The sequence below is a fragment of the Arvicola amphibius genome, chromosome 5, assembly GCF_903992535.2.
Source record: "Arvicola amphibius chromosome 5, mArvAmp1.2, whole genome shotgun sequence".
In the NCBI taxonomy this organism is placed as follows: Eukaryota; Metazoa; Chordata; class Mammalia; order Rodentia; family Cricetidae; genus Arvicola; species Arvicola amphibius.
In genome coordinates, this window is record NC_052051.1 from 54396946 (window position 1) to 54416716 (window position 19771).

General features: G+C 40.6%; 1 protein-coding gene across 2 annotated transcripts in view; it reads right to left on the bottom strand.

The window, feature by feature from the left end:
- Tubgcp4 (tubulin gamma complex associated protein 4) overlaps nucleotides 1–19710 on the bottom strand; it is a 37418-nt gene extending 17708 nt beyond the window's left edge. For both annotated transcript variants that reach the window (XM_038332013.1, XM_038332012.1), the window contains exons 1-7: nucleotides 19446–19710; nucleotides 17026–17154; nucleotides 15015–15137; nucleotides 14672–14725; nucleotides 13907–13963; nucleotides 9884–9963; nucleotides 1752–1953 (exon numbers count right to left, since the gene is read on the bottom strand). In XM_038332013.1, the coding sequence (XP_038187941.1) occupies nucleotides 1752–1953; nucleotides 9884–9963; nucleotides 13907–13963; nucleotides 14672–14725; nucleotides 15015–15137; nucleotides 17026–17154; nucleotides 19446–19523 (723 nt within the window). In that variant the 5' untranslated portion in view covers nucleotides 19524–19710. The remainder of the gene's footprint in view (nucleotides 1–1751; nucleotides 1954–9883; nucleotides 9964–13906; nucleotides 13964–14671; nucleotides 14726–15014; nucleotides 15138–17025; nucleotides 17155–19445) is intronic.
- Between the last annotated feature and the right edge of the window lie 61 nt (nucleotides 19711–19771).

A 19771-nucleotide genomic window follows, 5' to 3' on the forward strand; every position in this document is an offset into this window, starting at 1 on the left:
GCTGCTGCTGATTACTCCATGCTTAGCTTCAGAGCAAGCTATACTACTCTTCCAGGCTGAGCCCACTGGACACTTCCCACAGGCTCCTTAAACTTAATACATCTCATATTAGTCCTTGAGCTGGGAATATAGCTCAAAGGCAGAGCACTTGCCTGGCCTCAGGTTTGAGCCCACAAAAACAAACACCAGCAATACACATTGCCTGTCATCACTATTCACTTAGCGCCTAACTGCTAAAGGCTAAACTTCTCTCTTGACTCACGGCCAGTCTCTAAAGGGCTATGGATTCCATTTTCTAAACAACTCTCAGGCTTCTGTCTGCCTCCACATTTACTGTGTCCATGCTTGGAATGATTATTTTTTTACCTAAGACTCCTCAAGCCTCTATTAACTAGTCTATTTGCCTCTGCTCTTGATTTTTGTTTTTGTTTTGTAGACAGGGTCATACTCTGTAACCCAGACTGATTTAGAAATCCCTATGAAGACTGGGGTGGCTTCAAACTTGGGGTAATTCTTCTGCCCCTGATTCTTGGATGCTGAGGTTACTGCTATGAAATACCACATCCATCTTTTCGTTGTTACTTGGAGCAGGGAGAGAGAGGGTCTCACTCATTCTGCCAGCCAGGCTGGCCTTAAACTAATGGCGCTCCCTCTGCTTTAGCCTGTCCTATAAGGAACTGATATGCACCACTATGCTTAGCTTTTGATCTTAGTTCTTAAGAACTGGTTCCCACATCGCACCTAAAATGACATATCATAAAGCCTGTCACTCTTTTCCTGAAATTATCCAATTGCTCATACTTAGCACTTTTCACATTCAGTCTAAACATTTTTGGGCACAAGGACTCTCAGGATTTTGTTACTGATTCACTCAGCACCTTCATCTACTGCCATCTCCCTTAATCCTCTACCATACACACCAAATACTTTAGCTTTACCTGACGATTTCAGCTGAGATTCATATGGTTCTTCCAATGAGCATTGTTCTCAATAGCCTTTACCATTATACACAATCCCTGGACATGTTGTGACCTGTCTCACCAAACTGCAATTCAGAAATACTGAAAAGTCCTCTCTAGTCTTAAAACCTTACTTCAAGATCTTCGAAGAATAGCTACACTCTTCGGCAGAGCATGTGGTAACTGTAATGTAACTGCCTACTTTTCTCTATTCCCCATCAAATTATACACTTCTTAAGGATAAGAACTACTTTTGTCTCTGTAGTTGAGTACCTGAAGAGTGCCCTGCACATAACAGACATTCAGTGACTCTAACAAGGTAAATGAGCCAACAGATGAACAAATGAATATGGACATACAAGATTCTATGCCGGGCGGTGGTGGCGCACGCCTTTAATCCCAGCACTCAGGAGGCAGAGGCAGGCGGATCTCTGTGAGTTCGAGACCAGCCTGGTCTACAAGAGCTAGTTCCAGGACAGGCTCCAAAGCCACAGAGAAACCCTGTCTCGAAAAACCAAAAAAAAACAAAAAAAAACAAAAAAACAAGATTCTATAACTCCACACCACATGAAAAGCTACATACAGGATAGTTCATATTTGCAGAGATAAACTTATCACTAAACTTGAAAATGCACGTAATGTAGAAAGGAAAAAAAGGATTTCAAAATCACTTTCTATTTTGTAGTCTCTAACTAAGAGAAAACCCAGTGTTTCTAAATGATCCATTCATGGAAGGCAGTCAGCAGGAGTCTCTAACCAGTGCCTGCCCTGGGCTTCCTGCTGTGCCCTCACCAGGTCCTGCAGTTCTCGCAACTGTTTTCCTGTCAGTCCTCCAATACCCAGATCCTCTTCATCCTCTTCCGCCTGGGAACTGATATTACCAGAAGACGGACCCTGTTTTATAAAGAATTCTTCATGCTGGTCCAAAAGAAGTCCGTGTAGCATCCAGGCTGAGAGCTGTTTATACATGACTCCATGGCAGACAGCCAGGATTCTGAGGAGAGAAGGAAGCAAGAGCTTACCATTACCAGTCCACTTAAAAGAATACCAAGACTCACCACTGCCAGAGATTATGCTTGAAATTCTGAGAGGACAGACAAAAGCTTGAGAGTGTGGTGAGTCATGGGGGAAACAAGGTAAAAATAACGGTGCTAATTTAATTGCTAAGAGACAGAATGATTAAGTCCAACCTGTACTACATACTTGATTAAGCTCAGGAAATGTTCTTTTAGGACAAAAATTTTGTTCTTTGTGAAAGTTTCAAAACTGATGAGTCTTATAGAAGTGGATGCAATGGAGTCACATTTTGCTTAAAATAGCCTTGAATTTATATTCTTCTTGGAACATTATAAGGAAAAAGATTCAATATGTGAGTACCAAGTTGACAGAATAATGTATTATAACTCAGTAAAATGCAGAAATCAAAATAAAATGCAGAAAGATAGTTGGAGAATGGACACTGAGAGGTTTGACGAGCAGCAGCATGAAAACACAGTAACAGTCAAGACAGTGTATCTCCAGAAGAGCCCACCACAGCAGGCCCTGATACTGCAACATACGTGAAGCACAAGACAAAGACCTTAAAACAGCCTTTATGAGTATGGTATCTATGAAAACACAAACAGTGGAAGGAAATGAATAAAACCATGCAAGACATGAAAGTGGAAATAGAATCAATAAACTGAGGTAAATCTAGAAATGAAAAATTTATGAATTCAAACAGGAACCTTAGAGGCAAGCCTCAGCAACCGAATACAAGAGATGGAAGACAGAATCTCAGGCATTGAAGACATGAAAGAAGAAAATGTTAAATCTAAAAACTCCTAGCATAAAACATCCAGCAATCTGGGAAACCATGAAGAGATCAAATCTAAGAATAATAGAATTAGAGGAAGGGAAAGTAATCCAGGTCAAAGGCACAGAAAATATATTTTCAACAAAATTATAGAAGAAAATTTCCCTAACCTCAAGAAGGAGGTGCCCATCAAGGTACAAGAATTATACAGACAGCAGGCTCATGCCATTCATCCCAGCACCCACAAGGTAGAAGCAGGTGAATCTCTGTTGAGTTCACGGCCAGTCTGGTCTACAGAGTGCATTCCAGGTCAGCCAGGTTTACACAGAGAAACCCTGTCTCAAAACAACAACAACAAGAAAAAATACCAGTAACAACAACAACAAAAAAAGAGTATACAGAACAAATAGACTAAAGCAGAACATAAAGTTCAGCACACAATAATCAAAACATACAGAACAAAGAAATATTAAAAGCTACAAGAGAAACAGAACAAGTGACTTATAAAGGCAGACCTGTTAGAATTACACCTGACTTCTCAAAGGAGACTCTAAAAGGCAGAAGGGCCTGGGAAGACTTGAATAGATCCACAGAGGCCAGCCCAGACTACTATACCAAGCAAAACATTCAATCACCATAGATAGAGGGGAAAAAAAACTTACCAATCTAAACAATACCTACAATTCCTCTCTTATTGATGGAGCTAGGAGGAAAAACTCCAACCTAGAGGTTAACTACATCCGAGAAGACACAAGGAATAACTAATTCCAGACAACAAATTGAAAGAGGGGAAACACCTCCCCACGGCCACCACCATGAATCAACAAACTCTATTCACTGATAATCTCTCAACATCAGTGGTCTCAATTCCTCAAAGACAGATTACCAGAACAGAAGTGCAAACAGGATCAATCCTTCTACTGTACCCAAGAAACACACCTTAACATCAAGGACAGACATCACCAAAGAGTAAAAGGATGGGAAAAGCTATTCCAAGCAAGTAGACCTAAAAAGCAAGCTGGTGTGGCCATTTTAATATCTGACAAAATAGACTTCAAACCAAAACTAATCAGAAGAGATAGGGAAAGGACACTAAGTACTCATCAAATGATAATTCTACCAAGAAGACACTGCGATTCTTAACATCTATGAACCAAACACAAGGGCACCCAAGTTCATAAAAGAATACTAGAGCTTGAGTCCCATATTGACCCTCATACCCTAATAGAGGAAAATTTCAATACCTCACACTTGCCAATAATTGTAAGAAAACCCTGCATCCTATCTGACCACTATAGATTAAAACTGGATAACCCTGTCTCGAAAAACCAAAAAAAGAAAAAAGAAAAAAAAAAAAACAACTGGATATCAAAAACAATATAAACAACAGAAAGCTTATTAACTCATAGAAACTGAACAACTCATTAGTGAATGAAAAATAGGTCACGAAAGAAATTAGAGATTTTCTAGAATTGAAATGAAAATGAATACACAACACATCTAAACTTATGGGACACAAGGTGGTTCTAAGAGGCAAGTTCATAACGCTAAGAGCCTACATTAAAGAGCTGGAGAGATTACACACTAGGAACTTAACAGCACAGCTGGAAGCTGTAGAGCAGTGGTTCTCACCCTTCCTAATTCTGAGACCCTTTAATACAGTTCCTCATGTTGTGGTGACTCCAAACCATTATTTCTGTTGCTACTTCATAATTAATTTTGCTACTGTTATGAATTGTAGTGTAAATATCTGATATACAGGATATCTGACATGCGACTCCTATAAAAGGGTTATTTGAACTCCCAAAGGGGTTGTGACTGTCAGGTTGAGAACCACTGCTCTAAAACAAAAATAAGAAACTACATTTAAAGGTAGACAGCAAGAAATAATCATACCCAGGATGAAATCAATGAAACAGAAACAAACAAAAACAATATAAAGAGTCATTGAAACAAAGAGTTGGCTATTTGAAAAAATAATCTAAGGGTTACAAACCCTTATCCAATTAACTAAAAGTCAGGAAGATAATATTCAAATTAACAAAATTAGAAATGAAAAGGGGGACATAACAACAGACACTGAGGAAATCCAGATAACCATAAGGCCATATTTTAAAAACCTGTAATCTACTAAATTAGGAAATCTAAAAAAATGGGTAATTTTCTCAACACATAATATTTACTAAAGTTAAATCAAGATCAAATAAGCAATTTAAACAGACCAATAACCCCTAGTGAAATAGAACAATTATTAAAATTCTCCAATATAAACAGCCTAGAGAAATATGATTTTAGTGAAGAATTCTACCAGACTTTCAAGAAGAGTTCACGTCAGCAATCCTCAGATTATTCCACAAAACAGAAATAGAAGAAACACTGCCAAAATTGTTCTAGCAGGCCATATTTAACTGATATCCAAACCACATAAAGACCCAATAAAGAAAGAGAATTACAGACCAATTTCCCTTATAAATATAGATTTTAAAATTCTCAATAAAATACTTGAAAAAAGAATCCAAGATCACATTAAAAAGATTATCCACCATGATCAAGTAGGCTTCATCCCAGAGATGGTTTAACATACATAAATTGATAAATGTAGCCACTACGTAAACTGAAAGATGATCTAATGATCATCTCATTAGATGCAGAAAAGACCTTTGACAAAATCCAACACCCCTTCATGATAAAACTGGAGAGAAAAGGAATATAAGGGACATACTCAACATAATAAAGGCAATTTACAGCAAACCCATAGCCAACATCAACTTAAATGGAGAGAAATTCAAAGCAATTCCCCTAAAATCAGAAAAAGACAAGGTTGTCCACTTTGCATACCTATTCATTATTGTACCCAAAATCTTAGCTAGAGTGCTGGGGGAGGCTGCAGTCTACCATAGCCTGGCAGCTTCCTCTAAGTTCAGCAACATGGAGCAACCCCCTACCTCATCCCCCACACAGAGCTCCCTGCAAACACTCTTCCCATTGATGACTCACATGGTAATTAGACAAGTGCTCCAGCCATTTTGATAGGACCCTACTGCCTCGTACTAAAAGCCTCGTGATAGGAGTGTGCCACTTAATGCAAATTAGGATTTGTTCCTAGGTGTCTCAATCCTTTATATTCCTTATACTTTGGAATAAAGTTGAGCTGATTTATCAGAGTCTGTCTCCCGGAGGGCTTCTTCCATTCATACCTACAACCATCTTGAACCCTGTTCCCTGCTCTGTTTCCTTCACCCTTGTGGGCCAATGCAGCTAACAATCCAAAGAAGGAAGAAGCAGAGCCGCACTAGAGCAGTAAGACAACTGAAGGAGATCAACTGGAAAAAGAGAGGTCCAAGTATCCTTATTTTCACATAATATGATAGCATGCATAAATAACCCTAAAAATTTTACAGGGAAACTCTTAGAGCTGATAAACACTTAAAGCAAAGTAGCTGGATCAAAATTAACTCACAACAGTTACCCTCCTATATACAAATGACAAATGGACTGAGAATGAAACCAGGGAAACAACACCCTTCACAATAGCCTCAAATAATATAAAATATCTTCGGTAATTCTAACCAAGCAAGTGAAAGATTTATATGATAAAAACTTTAAAACATTGAAGAAAGAAATTGAAGAAAATATCAGAAGTTGGAAAGATATCCCATGCCCATTGAAGTAATATTAATATAGTAAAACTGGCTTTCCTACCAAAAGCAATCATATTCAGTACAATTCCTATCAAAATTCCAGCACAGTTCTTCACAGACCTTGAAAGAATAACGTTCGATTTCATATGCAAAAACAAGCAAATAAACAAAAACCCAGGATAGCTAAAACAATCCTGAATAGAGCTATCACTATCCCAATTTTAAATTGTACTACAGAGATATAGTAATAAAAACAGTCTCGTATTGGCACAAAGACAGACACAATGATCAATGGTATGACTTAAAGACCCAGACATAAATCCCTGTACCGTTGGACACCTGGCTTTTGACTTAAAAACAAAAACAAAAACAAAAAACAAAAACAACAAGACAGCACCTTCAACAAATACTGCTGGTCAAACTGGATGGCTTCATATTGTAATAGGATCCAAATTCCCATACTTTACCCTGTACAAAACTCAAGTCCAAGTGGATCACAGACTCAAAAGAAAACCTGTATCTGAATGTGACAGTAAAGTGGGGAACAACCTTAAACTCATTAGCACAGGAACACTGTTAGCACAGGCACTAAGATCAGTAAGAAACTTAACAGTTTCCACATGGCAAAGGATAGCATTATTTGGACAAAGTAGTAGACTACGGAATGGGAAAAAATTTTTACCAACTATACATCTGATAGAGAGCTAACATCCAAAATATATGAAGAACACCCCCCATAAAGAAGCTTCTACTGTATTAGGTAGAATACATTAGAATATTTTTATATATATATATATATGTGTGTGTGTGTGTGTGTGTATACATATATAACATATACACACATAAGAATACAGTAGAATATATGTGTGTGTAAATACACACACATATATACATACATACACACACATATGAAGGAGATCTAAATAAAACTGTTATATATTGGGGGGAAAGAATCTCTTGTCACCAAATAAAGCTTTCAGTACTAGGACTGGGTTACATCTAATTGTGTCATTTGCCAAAAGGGTCCCATGGGAATCCCCAAACAACCCAGGTTGTTACCAAGACTATAGGTTGCTCACTACAAACTGACAGCAAGTCTCCATTGCTGAAGACAACACCTATACAACCCACTGAAGATGTAGAAGTCAAGCTGGTGCCTACATAAAGAAGAAAGGGAAGGGGGTGTGAAAGGCCTCAGAGTCCATCTACCACAATTTTGTAAAGAATGCTTGTCTATTGCTATAAAGAGACACCATGACCATGGCAACTCTTTTTTATTTTTGAGCCTGTCCTGGAACTCTGTAGAATAGTCTGTCCTTGAACTCAGAGACCCGCCCGCCTCTGCCTCCTGAGTGCTGGGATTAAAGGCGTGTGCCACCATCATCCAGTCATGCTGACTTTTATAAAGCAAAACATTTAATTGGGTGGCTTACAGTTCAGAGGTTCAGTTCATTATTATGGTGAATTATGGCAGTATGCAGGAAGAAATGATGCTGGAGAAGTAGTTGAGAGTCCTTCATTTTGCAAGCAACTGGAAGTGAACTGAGACTCTAGGCATGGCTTGAGCATATATAAGACCTCAAAGCCCACCTCCACAGTGATACACTTCCTCCAACAAGACCACACCTATTCTAACAAGGCCACACCTCCTAATAGTGCCACTCCCTTTAAGGGTCATTTTCTTTCAAACCACCATAAAAAAAGCTATACTTGCTTTTTTAACCATGAGGAAAATGAAATAATATATGGGCAGTCTTTGATCAGACTCTACCCTTTTCTTGAAAGGATGACAATGGAATCCAGGGCCCATGATAGACAGGCATTCTACTACTAAATTACATATCCCGAACCCCTCTTTTTATATTTTTAGACAGTGATAATCATAAGACAAATACAATCTTACATCATTTTCATCATTATAAGATATTTTATATATTATTTTGGCATTTATAATTTTAATAACTTTATAGTCTTCTGAGTGAATATTTAGCTTAAAAAATTTTAATTACATTTATGTATTTGTATGTGTGTGTGTACATGTGTGCTGGCATGCCTTTACCTTGTACCTATGAGGAGGTCAGATCACAATTTGCAGTGGCTCCCTTCCTCTATCATATGAGTTCCAGTGACAGATTGTCAGGCTTGGCAGTCAACACCTTTATCAGAAGAGCTATCTAACAGCCCTAGGTTTCCTTATACTCCTGAAAATTTTTCTAATTCCCTGATAGACAATATAGCAGTGAGTATGCTTATGAATAATTTTCTTCTTTTACATAATTTTCCTACTGGGCTGGGGAGATACTCAGTGGGTAAGAGCACTTACTAGGCAAGCACAGGACTTGAGAGTTTTAATTCCCTACACCTATGTATAAGCTGTGCATGACTATACCCCAACATTGGGGTACAGAGATAGGCAGATTCTGTGAGTCCATTGGCTAGTAAGGCTCAGTGAGAAAACCTGTTTTAAGGGAATAAATTGGACAGTGAGAGCCGGACACTAGATATTCTCCAATGGCCTCTTAGGGCACATGTACCTGCACACACATGTATATAAATGCAGAGACTAAATAAGTACTTTTGTTATAATAAAATTTCTAAGTGTGTGACAGTACAGGATATAAAGTGTAAAAATTCTAAGGATTTTGATGTGAAAAATACTGGCTACTCTTCTTCCCCATACCACCACTTTACCTGCCCCTCCCCCTTCTTTCCTCTCCCCTTCCTTCCCCTTCTCTCTTTTACCTTCTTAGCTTTCAACCTAGGCCTCTTTAAACTTTACACATACCTGAGAATGATCTTGAGCTCCTAATCCTCCTGCTTCTACCTTCCAAGTACTGGGATTATAGGCATATACCACTACATCTGGTGACTCCTAGGGCTTTTCTGTGTCTACATATGAGGTATGTGTGCATGTACATGTGTGTATATAGGGTGTGTGTGTATGGCATGTGTGCATATACAGGGTATATGTATATATATGGGGTATGTATATATATATACGTATATATATATGTGTGTGTATATATATATACATATATATGTGTGTGTGTATATATGGGGTGTGTGTATATATAAATGTGTGTATATATGGGGTACGTGTGTATATGTGCATGTGGAAGCCAAAGGTTGATGCTGGGAATCTTCCTCAGTAATTCTATACCTTATTTTTTGAAACATCTTTCACTGTACTTGAAGCTTGGCAATTCAGATAGCCTGGCAGCCAGCAAGTCCCCAGGGATCCCGTTCCTTCTTTCCCAGTGCTGGAACTACAGGCACAAGTCACCACACCTGGCTTTTTAAGTGGGTGCTAGGGATCCACTGAAGTCTTCATACTTGCATGGCAAGGAGTTTACTTATTTACTTGTCTCCCCAACCCTGGGGTTTTTCTATCCTAGTTAAAGATTTCCCACAGGAAAACCAGAAATGAGCTGAAAATAAAACAAGTCAAATCACTTGACTCCCCAATACTGATGGAAGCCATGACTTACTTTTCCAATGCACTTTTAACTGGAGGCAAACCCCCACAGCTATGCTTGTAAACTGTTTCCAGGATTTGACAGCCATGAATCTGTGGAAAATAGAGCCTTGTCACTCTAGGTTACATAAACTCACTCTATACCAACCAAGAAAGCACAGTCCAGTAGAGAAGGCTGATACGGTCTCTCACAAGATTTCTATATAGTTACACAAAGACAGACTCCCCTCCCCTCCCCATCATCAGTGTTACTGGTTGTCTTAGTCAGGTTTCTTATTTTGTTATTTTTGTAAAGATTTATTTATTATATATACAATGTTCTGACTGCATTTATGCCTGCAGGCCAGAAGAAGGCATCAGATCTCATTACAGATGGCTGTGAGCCACCATGTGGTTGCTGGGAAATGAACTCAGGACCTCTGGAAGAGCAGCCAGTGCTCTTAACTTCTGAACCATCTCTCCAAGCCCTTAGTTAGGTTTCTGAAGCTATGATAAAACACCATGATTAAAATCAATTTGTTGGGGAAAGGGTTTATTTCAGCTTATAGTTTATAAGCCATCATGATGCCAAGTATGGGCAGAAACTTAAGGCAGGAATTGAAGCAAAGACCATGGAGGAATGTTGCTTACTGCCCACCTCCATGGCTTGGTTGGCCGGCTTTATCATCCAGGGCCACTTGCCAAGGTTTGTACTACCTGCAGTGAGCTGGGCCCTCCCACATCAATCAATAACCAAGAAAATGCACTATAAATTACCTACAAGTAATCTGATGGAGTTTTTCAACCCCCTCCCCTCTTTTTTGAGACAGGATTTCTCTGTAGCTTTGAAACCTGCCCTGGAACTCACTCAGCAGACCAGGATGGCCTTGAGCTCACAGAGATCCACCTGTCTCTGCCTCTTGAGTGCTGGGATTAAAGGTGTGCGCAACCACCACCTGGTTTGTATGCTCTAAATTTATGTGTAGCTTAAGTGTACTATTTAATCATTTTTTAGTAATTTTACAATATTATATAATCATAACTATAACAGTTTTATAGTATTCCATTTTAAAACATTCCCCAAATTGGGCGGTGGTGGCACATGCCTTTAATCCCAGCATTCAGGAGGCAGAGGCAGGTGGATTTGAGTTCGACACCAGTATGGTCTACAGAGTGCGTTCCAGGATGGCTAGAACTACACAGAGAAACCCTGTCTCAATAAACAAAAACAAAAACCCCAATCCCTTAGGTGAGCCTATTTGTAATCTGTCCCTATCCTCCCCCTCAGCCCATGCTCTTGACCACCTTAGTTTTTAACTGTGGAGCTAGTTCCTCCATCACTACCTGGCTGGAAAGGAAAGTTCCCTTATCTAAGGCCGTCTATTTGTCCGCCATTCTTCCTGTAGTCAACAGAAGCTGAAAGTAAACTGATGATGTTCTGTACCCTCACTATTAACTCCATTCATGTAGAAGTCTCCCTCCAGAAGAGCAGGGTCTTTGAGTTACACAAACTTTGCTATTTACCTTGCTGTCTGTGACCCTGAGCATATGTAATCACATATGTAAAATCCTTAACACAGTAGATGGCACAAATCAAAATTATGTGCTTTAACGAGGACGGTCAGCTCTGAAGAACTTTCCTACTCACTTTGGCAGCAGAGAATCAATGTAGCAGAGCTTTAAATCTCTGCACTCACTGAAAAAGTACTACAACTACATGGTAAGCCAGCTGGCCAGCTGTGCTCACCAAATAATAACCTAAGGCACAGATACAATGGCCAAAACCCACGGACAACTGAGCTGAGCATGCTTAATTCATTTGTCTACTTAGTCCAATAATGGGTAAACAAAAGAAAATAATTCTTACTGCATAAAATCTCTAAAGCATTTTTTTCTTCATAGGTGCTAATTCCTCCCAGAAAAGACAATCTTCTGACATGGGGGAGTCTTTAACTGTTCAATATGTGATGAAACTTGTGACAATTTCCTGAATGAATACAATAAGCTGGATTTTGCCTAGTAGTTCTTAACTCTCAGAGAGATGAATACTCTGCATTGGTATGGATCTTGATCTACTGATATAAATTTAAGGTCAATTTTGTTACACTGTGTATATGTATTTCTGCTCTTGTTTAAGGTATTGCTTGTGCAGCTCATTTAAAAATGTAATGTATAGTTAAGAAATATAGATTAATATACAGTCATCTATAATAATCAAACTTTTAATTACCTTAGTTAGGTTTTCTAGATATACAGAGATATACTTCAGTTAGATAATCTTCAACACTTCAAAGACCTTCAGAATATGGCATTTAAAGGATTTTAAGAACTTAGACTTTTCTTGACAGTGAGACATGTCTGTTTCTGGCAGCAACAATTGATGGACATAAAAGAAACTCATTATAGAATTTTCCTTCAGTGTGACAAGGCTACTCATTTGGACAAGAAACTGCTCTTGCCTGGACTGCTTGATGATATGCTGTATGTATGAAACATGCAGGGCCCAAAGAAAACTGCTAAACTTTCCAAAAGATGTGATGGTCCTTCAGGATGCCTGCTTCACAGAGGAAACTGCCAGACATTCTGCAGGATACAGAAGAAAGTGACTGACAAACTGCCAATATAAGCAAACAGTCTTTCAAATTTCCTGCTTCATGGAAAAGTCTGCTAGTTATTATTGAAGATGAATGCCACAATGTTACAGAAAAACTTTGTGTGACTGTCCAGGCAGTGAGACTGCCAATTCTAGAGTTTTGGAAGTTGTTTACAATATACTTCTTGCTTACTTAGGTAATATTATATCCTTCAGGGGTCGTTGATGGAATAGAAGACTAGATAGTTATAATAGTTTTCGTTAGTTATGATAAAAGATAAATTAGATATAAAACTTTAGACTCACAAAGATGATATTTTCCTTAATTTGCCATATGTAAATAGACTAAATATCCTAACTATAATCCTTGCTTAATAACTGTTTTGTGTATGTAATTTTACTATGTTAAAGTTAAAGCCTTCCTTTTTTTTTTTTTTTTTTTGTTTTTCGAGACAGGGTTTCACTGTAGTTTTAGAGCCTGTCCTGGAACTAGCTCTTGTAGACCAGGCTGGCCTCAAACTCGCAGAGATCCGCCTGCCTCTGCCTCCCAAGTGCTGGGATTAAAGGCCTGCGCCACCACCGCCCGGCTAAAGCCTTCCTTTTTAATTAGACAGAAAAGGGGAAATGATGTGAGATGTCCTTCTGTATATGTGTTGCTTTTATTGATTGATGAATAAAGCTGTTTTGGCCAGTGGCTCAGCAGAGGAAAACCAGGTGGGAAATCTGAACAGAGATATAGAGAGAGAACACAGAGTCAAGGAAGCGCAATGTAGGTGCCAAAGGAGAAAGATATCAGAACCTTACTGGTAAACCACAAGCCTAGTGGTAAAATATAAAATAATAGAAATGGGTTAATCTAAGATGTAAGAACTAGCAAGAAATACACGTGAGCCATCGGCCAAACAGTGTTGTAATTAATAATAGTTTCTGTGTGATAATTTAAGTCTGGGTAGCCAGGAAACAAAAGTGCCATCTCTGTTTACACTAGGGAAACCACCTTCTTTCTTTTGTAAGAAGTAAATTTCCTGTCCTAATCCAAAGCCAGTGGTTCCAAACCGTTAGTGCAGCCAGCTCTCACCTCCACAGAACCAGAGTATTTTCTCTAATCTCAGCAACATTCTTAGGTAGATCCACATACTCTGCTTTTCTGTTGTTGGCTTTTTGAGACAGGGTTTCTCTGTGTAGCCCTGGAACTCACTATGTAGATTAGGCTGGACTACCAAGCGCTGGGATTACAGGCATGTGCCACCACTACCTGGATATTCTGCTTTATTAATCACAAGGTGTTTAAAGAAAGAATAATGTCTTAAGTTCTTGGATTTCTGACATTCCATATGATAAGCAAAGGGATAATGCTGACGAAATAAATAAAAAAATATTAAGAGCAAGTGTCTTCTAAAGAAAGACTGTAAAACAGCATTATTAGTTTTCCTTTGGAGCTTATCACAGAAGAAAAGTTCTTACCTTTTGGCTTTTAATTTGTTCCACTACAACCATCACAGAGGGGAAAAGGAGCTGGAACTGCAAAGTAGAGAAATTTAAGGGTATGAATCATATACATGATTAAAAAAAATATCAACTCAAGAAACACTTCTGTTTCCGAGATAATACGGCAGTATCAAGATCCAGTACCCTAAGGCAATCTGACATCAGGACTGGCTACAGATAGGAGAATGGAGGACAGAAGAAATTTTCTACTTTTGAGTCTGGTGCCACTGCCAATATTCATGTCAGTGGGAGAATATTCACATTACATTAAGAAGTAATTAAATGTGAAACTTTTTGTTGTTTGGGTTTTTCTTTTAGCTGGCCCAGAGCTCACTGAAGAAAATTTGTACACCAGGTTAGCCCTTTCCTCCTGAGCAGAGATGACCGGTAGATGCCACATACACCACACTCTTTTATTTTTTAAAGATTTATTATAAACACAGTATTCAGCTTCCATGTATGCCTGCAGGCCAGAAGAGGGCACCAGATCTCATTATGGATGTGAGCCACAATGTGGTTCTGGGATTTGAACTCAGGACCTCTGGAAGAGCAGTCAGTGCTCTTAACCTCTGAGCCATCTCTCCAGCCCTACACCACACTCTTAAAGCAGTTCTCATCTAGCAATCAAACATGTAAAATATATTTTTTGGCTCTGATACCTTCAGGAAAAAAACATTTAATACAGTTCCACAAATTGGGAGAGCAACAGACTCCAAAGCATTTTAGCATTCCGATGCATACCTGATCTAAAGAGTAATTGACATGTGATATGGAGAGATGTGGGTCAGCCAGGAACTGTAATAAAAGCACAGTTATCAGAATTCCACATAAAATAACTTGAATTAATTTGCTCTATATAAATTAGAAGACAATGTGACAATGAGCTCAATGTTCATTTTGAGCTCTGAAGAACTAATAGATTATAGATTTTTAGATAATAAGCCACTTTGAATACTGTACCCTTCAGTCACACAGAAATTGTTCACTCTTAACTACCTGACCTCTGAAGGCCACTTCAGAGCAGGAATATGCTCTTCTCTACAATCCCCTGAAGATACTGTTTTCTATATTACCTCCTTCTCACCTCTTGTTCCAGGTCAAGCAGGGCTTGGCGATAAGGCTGCAAAACTGAATCCAGCCCTGTGCAGAAGGCCCTCAGGTAGATTCCATGGAGCCCACCTTGGCCCTGCTGGGATGGATGGTGATCCTGCCAATAAACAAGGAGAAGTCAACTTTTCAGCTCAGACCCTGAACCTGAGGAAGACACTCTTTAATTAGTAGTATTTACTTAAATAATCCTGTATCAAAGCAGTGTTTTAGCATGAGGAAATGGAAAATAACTGAAGATAAATATATGCGAAGGGGTGCAGTAAAGAAACACCAACATGACTGGCTCCATGGTATTGAGAAGGATTTTACTGTAGGGTTTGGTTCCCAGCATCTGCTGTGTGACAAGACTTTTCCTGAGGAGATGCAACACACACACACACACACACACACACACACACACACACACACACACCCCTACTCACCCAGGACAGGGAGCCTATGACAGAACAAAGTACAGATACTACCGAAGTCTGACTTGGTTAACCAATCAGTTTCCTGGGGTTATTGACAGAAATGAGTGAGATATTACTTATAGGAGCAGAAATGTCAAAGATAGCTGTATCACCAAACCCCACACTACCATGGGTGACAAAAAGCTGAGAACCTGGAGCACACTCTGCAGCCTTTAGGCAGCTTAACAGGTTGGACTGTCCTGTCCACGTAGCTCGGTTGATCTGAACCTCTTCTAGGCAGCTCAGCTGTTTCTTGTTTCTTTCTGGCTGCTTCAGAGGAAGGGGCCTAGTGAATACGGCTTCAGGGACTTCCTGAAGTTATTCTGAGTTACTGACTTCTTGTCTTAAGATGATTCCTCCCACAGTAGCTCATAACTACGTTTAAGTCGTATTCCTGGGGTATTAATACCTCCCGGCATGGGTAGGCTTAAGGCATGCACATGGTACACATATGTGCAGCAAACAGAACTCATACACATGGAATAGGGTTTTTTTTGTCTTGTCTTTTGAGACAGGGTTTCTGTGTGTACCTCTGGCTATCCTGGAACTCACTCTGGACCAGGTGGGCCTCCAACTCTCACAGAGATCCACCTGCCTCTGCCTTCCAAGTGCTAGTATTTAAGGCATTTCCCACCACTGCTGACTAAAAGTAAATCTTAAAAAACAAACAATACAAAAACAAAAAGCCCAGTAACTTGTGAGTCTGAAAGCCAATATGGGGGTTGTGAGACTCTCACTGAAGCGTTATATACAATACGACTTGTCTTTCAGGAACCCTTCAAGTTGTGTGGCTGGTCCCTGCTGCTCTCCAGGCAGCTGGGCTTGTCTGCAAGTGACTCTCGGTAGTCTTTATCACTTATTCTTTGGAGGGAGGGGTCTAGGCAATTTAGTCAGTTTCATATAAAACTTCTCATATAGTTTTATATGAGGAATCAATGGTTAAAGTTAGCTCAGCCCCTCTTGCTAGGTAGAGATCTGGGTAACCAGGTTTGAGAGTGGTAGGCAAGAGTACAGAATTCAGCATCAGATGTGCTAAAGAAGCTTGGGGTTGGGGATTAGAAGCACAGTGTAGCCAGCCAGAAGATGCTAGCTGAAGAATCCTGATGTTCCTGAAGATAAATGTTCATAGCATGGACATGAGCAGACGGTTCACAACCAGTCCATTTTGTTCTGATATTATGGTATTATAAAAAACTGAAATGAGTCTTCATCTATCACAAAATGAAAAGAAAGGGTCTTGGTGTGGCTGTTATTTCACTTTTTTTTTTTTTTAAAGCACTATTAGGACTTCCTTTAGAACTGGAGAAGTGGGAATTCTCATGTCATGTAAGATAAAATCTGTGTACAACACATCAATAGGACAGAATTTTTGTTGTTCTTACCCAGGAATAAAGCAATGAGAAATCTTGCCTTCTCTTGAGCATTTCCACTGATTGATAAATTCACATGTATTCCACAAATTCCTAATTCCTAGTTTGAGTGAATTCACACCCTTGCCCTGTAGAAGCACATATCCAGAGAACAGCATCCCACCTGTTGCTGCACATGGCCTGTGTACTGTTCAATGAACTCTGTGAATCTAATGTAGTCTGTGCCAAGCCGGCAGAGTCGATTCAGGACACTAGTTTCACTGGGGTGAAGAAATGGGAAGTCCTGGGAAACCTGCAAGAAGAGGGACAGTCATAAAGAAAAGCTGGCGCCAGCAGTCATCAGCCAGGTTCTGTGGGGCTTAAAATGCTTCACATTCTTTCTTCCATTTCCTTTCCTAAGTTATCATGGTTTTACTTAGCTTTAATGCTCCCTGTCACCGGGTTGGTAATTCTGGTAACAAAATAGTTAAACCACTAGTTCCTTATCCAGATGTGACTGTTTATTCTTCAAATAGGTAACAGACAGAAAGGAATTCACACGCTAAGGGCTGGAAAGATGGCTCAATGTGTAACGACGCTTGCCACCTGACAACCTGAGTTTGAGTTCCAGGACTCACATAGTAGGATATTCTTCCAAGTTGTCCCCTGACCTACCTACACATGGGTGCGGGGAGAGAGAGACGGAGACTCCCTTGGCTTGTATTCTCAAATTATGTCTTGCTTGAAAGCTTAGGCAAGCTATGGTACCTCTCAATGTCTTAGTAAAGTGATAATTAGATCATATAAAGCACATGTGTTAATCACATAGAAAGTGCTCAATACAGATATTTGTTTTTTATTACTAACAAGACATTTCTACACAGTTTTCAAATGATATCTCTGAATACTTCTTGTTGAAAGTTTTAGAAAAGGTCTAGGTTTAGGGCCAGTGAGAGGGCTCAGAAGGTCAGGTGTCTGCTAAACAAACCTGAAGACCTAAATCAATCTGGAGCCCACATAAAAGTAGAGGGAAAGAACTGACTCCACAAAGTTGACCTCTACATACACTTTGTGACATGTATGCCCACCCTTGCATATCATGCACACATACACTGGTTAAAAGAAGAATTCCTTGCTGGGTGGCGGTGGCGCACACCTTTAACTCCAGCACAGGAGGCAGAGGCAGGCTAATCTTCGGGAGTTCGAGGCCAGCCTGATCTACAAGAGCTAGTTCCAGGGCAGACTCCAAAGCTACAGAGAAACCCTGACTCAAAAAAACAAAACAAAACAAAACAAAACAGAAAAACAGGGCTGAAGAGATGGCTCAGAGGTTAAGAGCACACTGGCTGTTCTTCCAGAGGTCCTGAGTTCAATTCCCAGCAACCACATGGTGACTCACAACCATCAGGAATGAGATCTGGTGCCCTCTTCTGGTGCGCAGGCACACATGCAAACAGAACACTGTATACATCTTAATTTCTAGAACTGACACAACTAGTCAGCATATAGCTATCTAAGCTTCAGATCTATGTATTCACAAGCTGGGACAAGCAATACTTAAGTTACTCGGTTATTCAGAGCACCAAGCATCAGTAATGGAAGTTCTGAGAGTGGAGCCAGACAGACCTCTGTTCAAGATTAGCTAGACTATACGCTGCCATGAGACAATGCGCACTGCACTATATTCAGTCTCCCGGTCCTAGTTAGGTGTCTATTGCTGTGACAAAAGAACGTGTTTATAGTTCAGCTTACAGTCCTTTAGGAAGGGAAATCGGAGCAGAAACTGAAGCAGAGAGCATGGAAGAATGCTGTTTGCTGACTCGCTCCACCTGGCAAGCACAGCGGGCTTCTCAACCGCCCCGAGACCACCTGCTGAGGGACTCCCACAGCCCCCAGCGCACTGGGCGTCTACAGCAGTCACGGATAAAGAAAATGCAGCACAGGCTTGCCCACAGGCCAACACGACGGGCATTTTCTAAAGGCAGTTTCCCTCTTCTCAGATAACTCTAGCTTGTGTCAAGCTGGCAGGAAGGAAGGAAGAAAGGAAGGAAGGAAAGAAGGGAGGGAGGGAGGGAGACAGAGCGAACTAATCAACACATTCCTCTTACACTTTTCTGAATACAGGAAAAAGCTCTTTCAAGTTCTTCACCTGGTACGGAAACTTCGGAAGGAGGGAAACGCCATACGCTTACAAATTCATTTTTTCACCCAACATAACGCACCGCGTGTTTACAGTGCCTCGAGCTCTGTGTGTGTTTCCACTATTCTCAAAACTGTTTGAAACAATGTAAGCTTGAATATACGGGGGCACCCTACTCCCTTTTTAATAATAAACCATCATCTAATTCCAGATACACATTCAGGGATTCGGTTTAACAGTACGTTTACATGCAGTAAAAAGGACAGTTCTAGCCACTCGTAGTAGTTTCCTAGCCAGGAGTCAGGGACCGCAGGGCCGGCTTCCCCGCCAAAGACGGAGCTGTGTCGGGATGGCTCCGGTTTCTCAAGATTGGCGGGCACAGTCATCTGGCGTCCCCGGGGTACCGCCCCTCCGCAGTACCCGCTGCGCTGCAGCGTCCCAGCCTCTTCCCCCACTCTCGGTACCTGCAGGCCACTCCGCTTGTTCCAGGTGAAAATGGACCCTGGGTACCCACTCAGCGCCAAGAGCAGTTCGTGAATCATTTCTGGGGCGGCCTCGGAGTTCCGAGATTTACCGCCTTCTCTCTCAGCGCCTCTGCGGGCGCCCACTCACACCCAGCAGAGCCGCTCGCTCGCCCAGACACACCGCAGACCACCGCGCGCCCGCCGAGCAGTCACCGGGCTGCGCGCCGCGTCCCGGAAGTGCGCGCGGCTCGGGGGCGCCCACCCGCTCGCTCCCGCCACGGAGCGCTGTGGAGGCGCCGGAGATGCCGTCGCGCATGCGTCTGGGG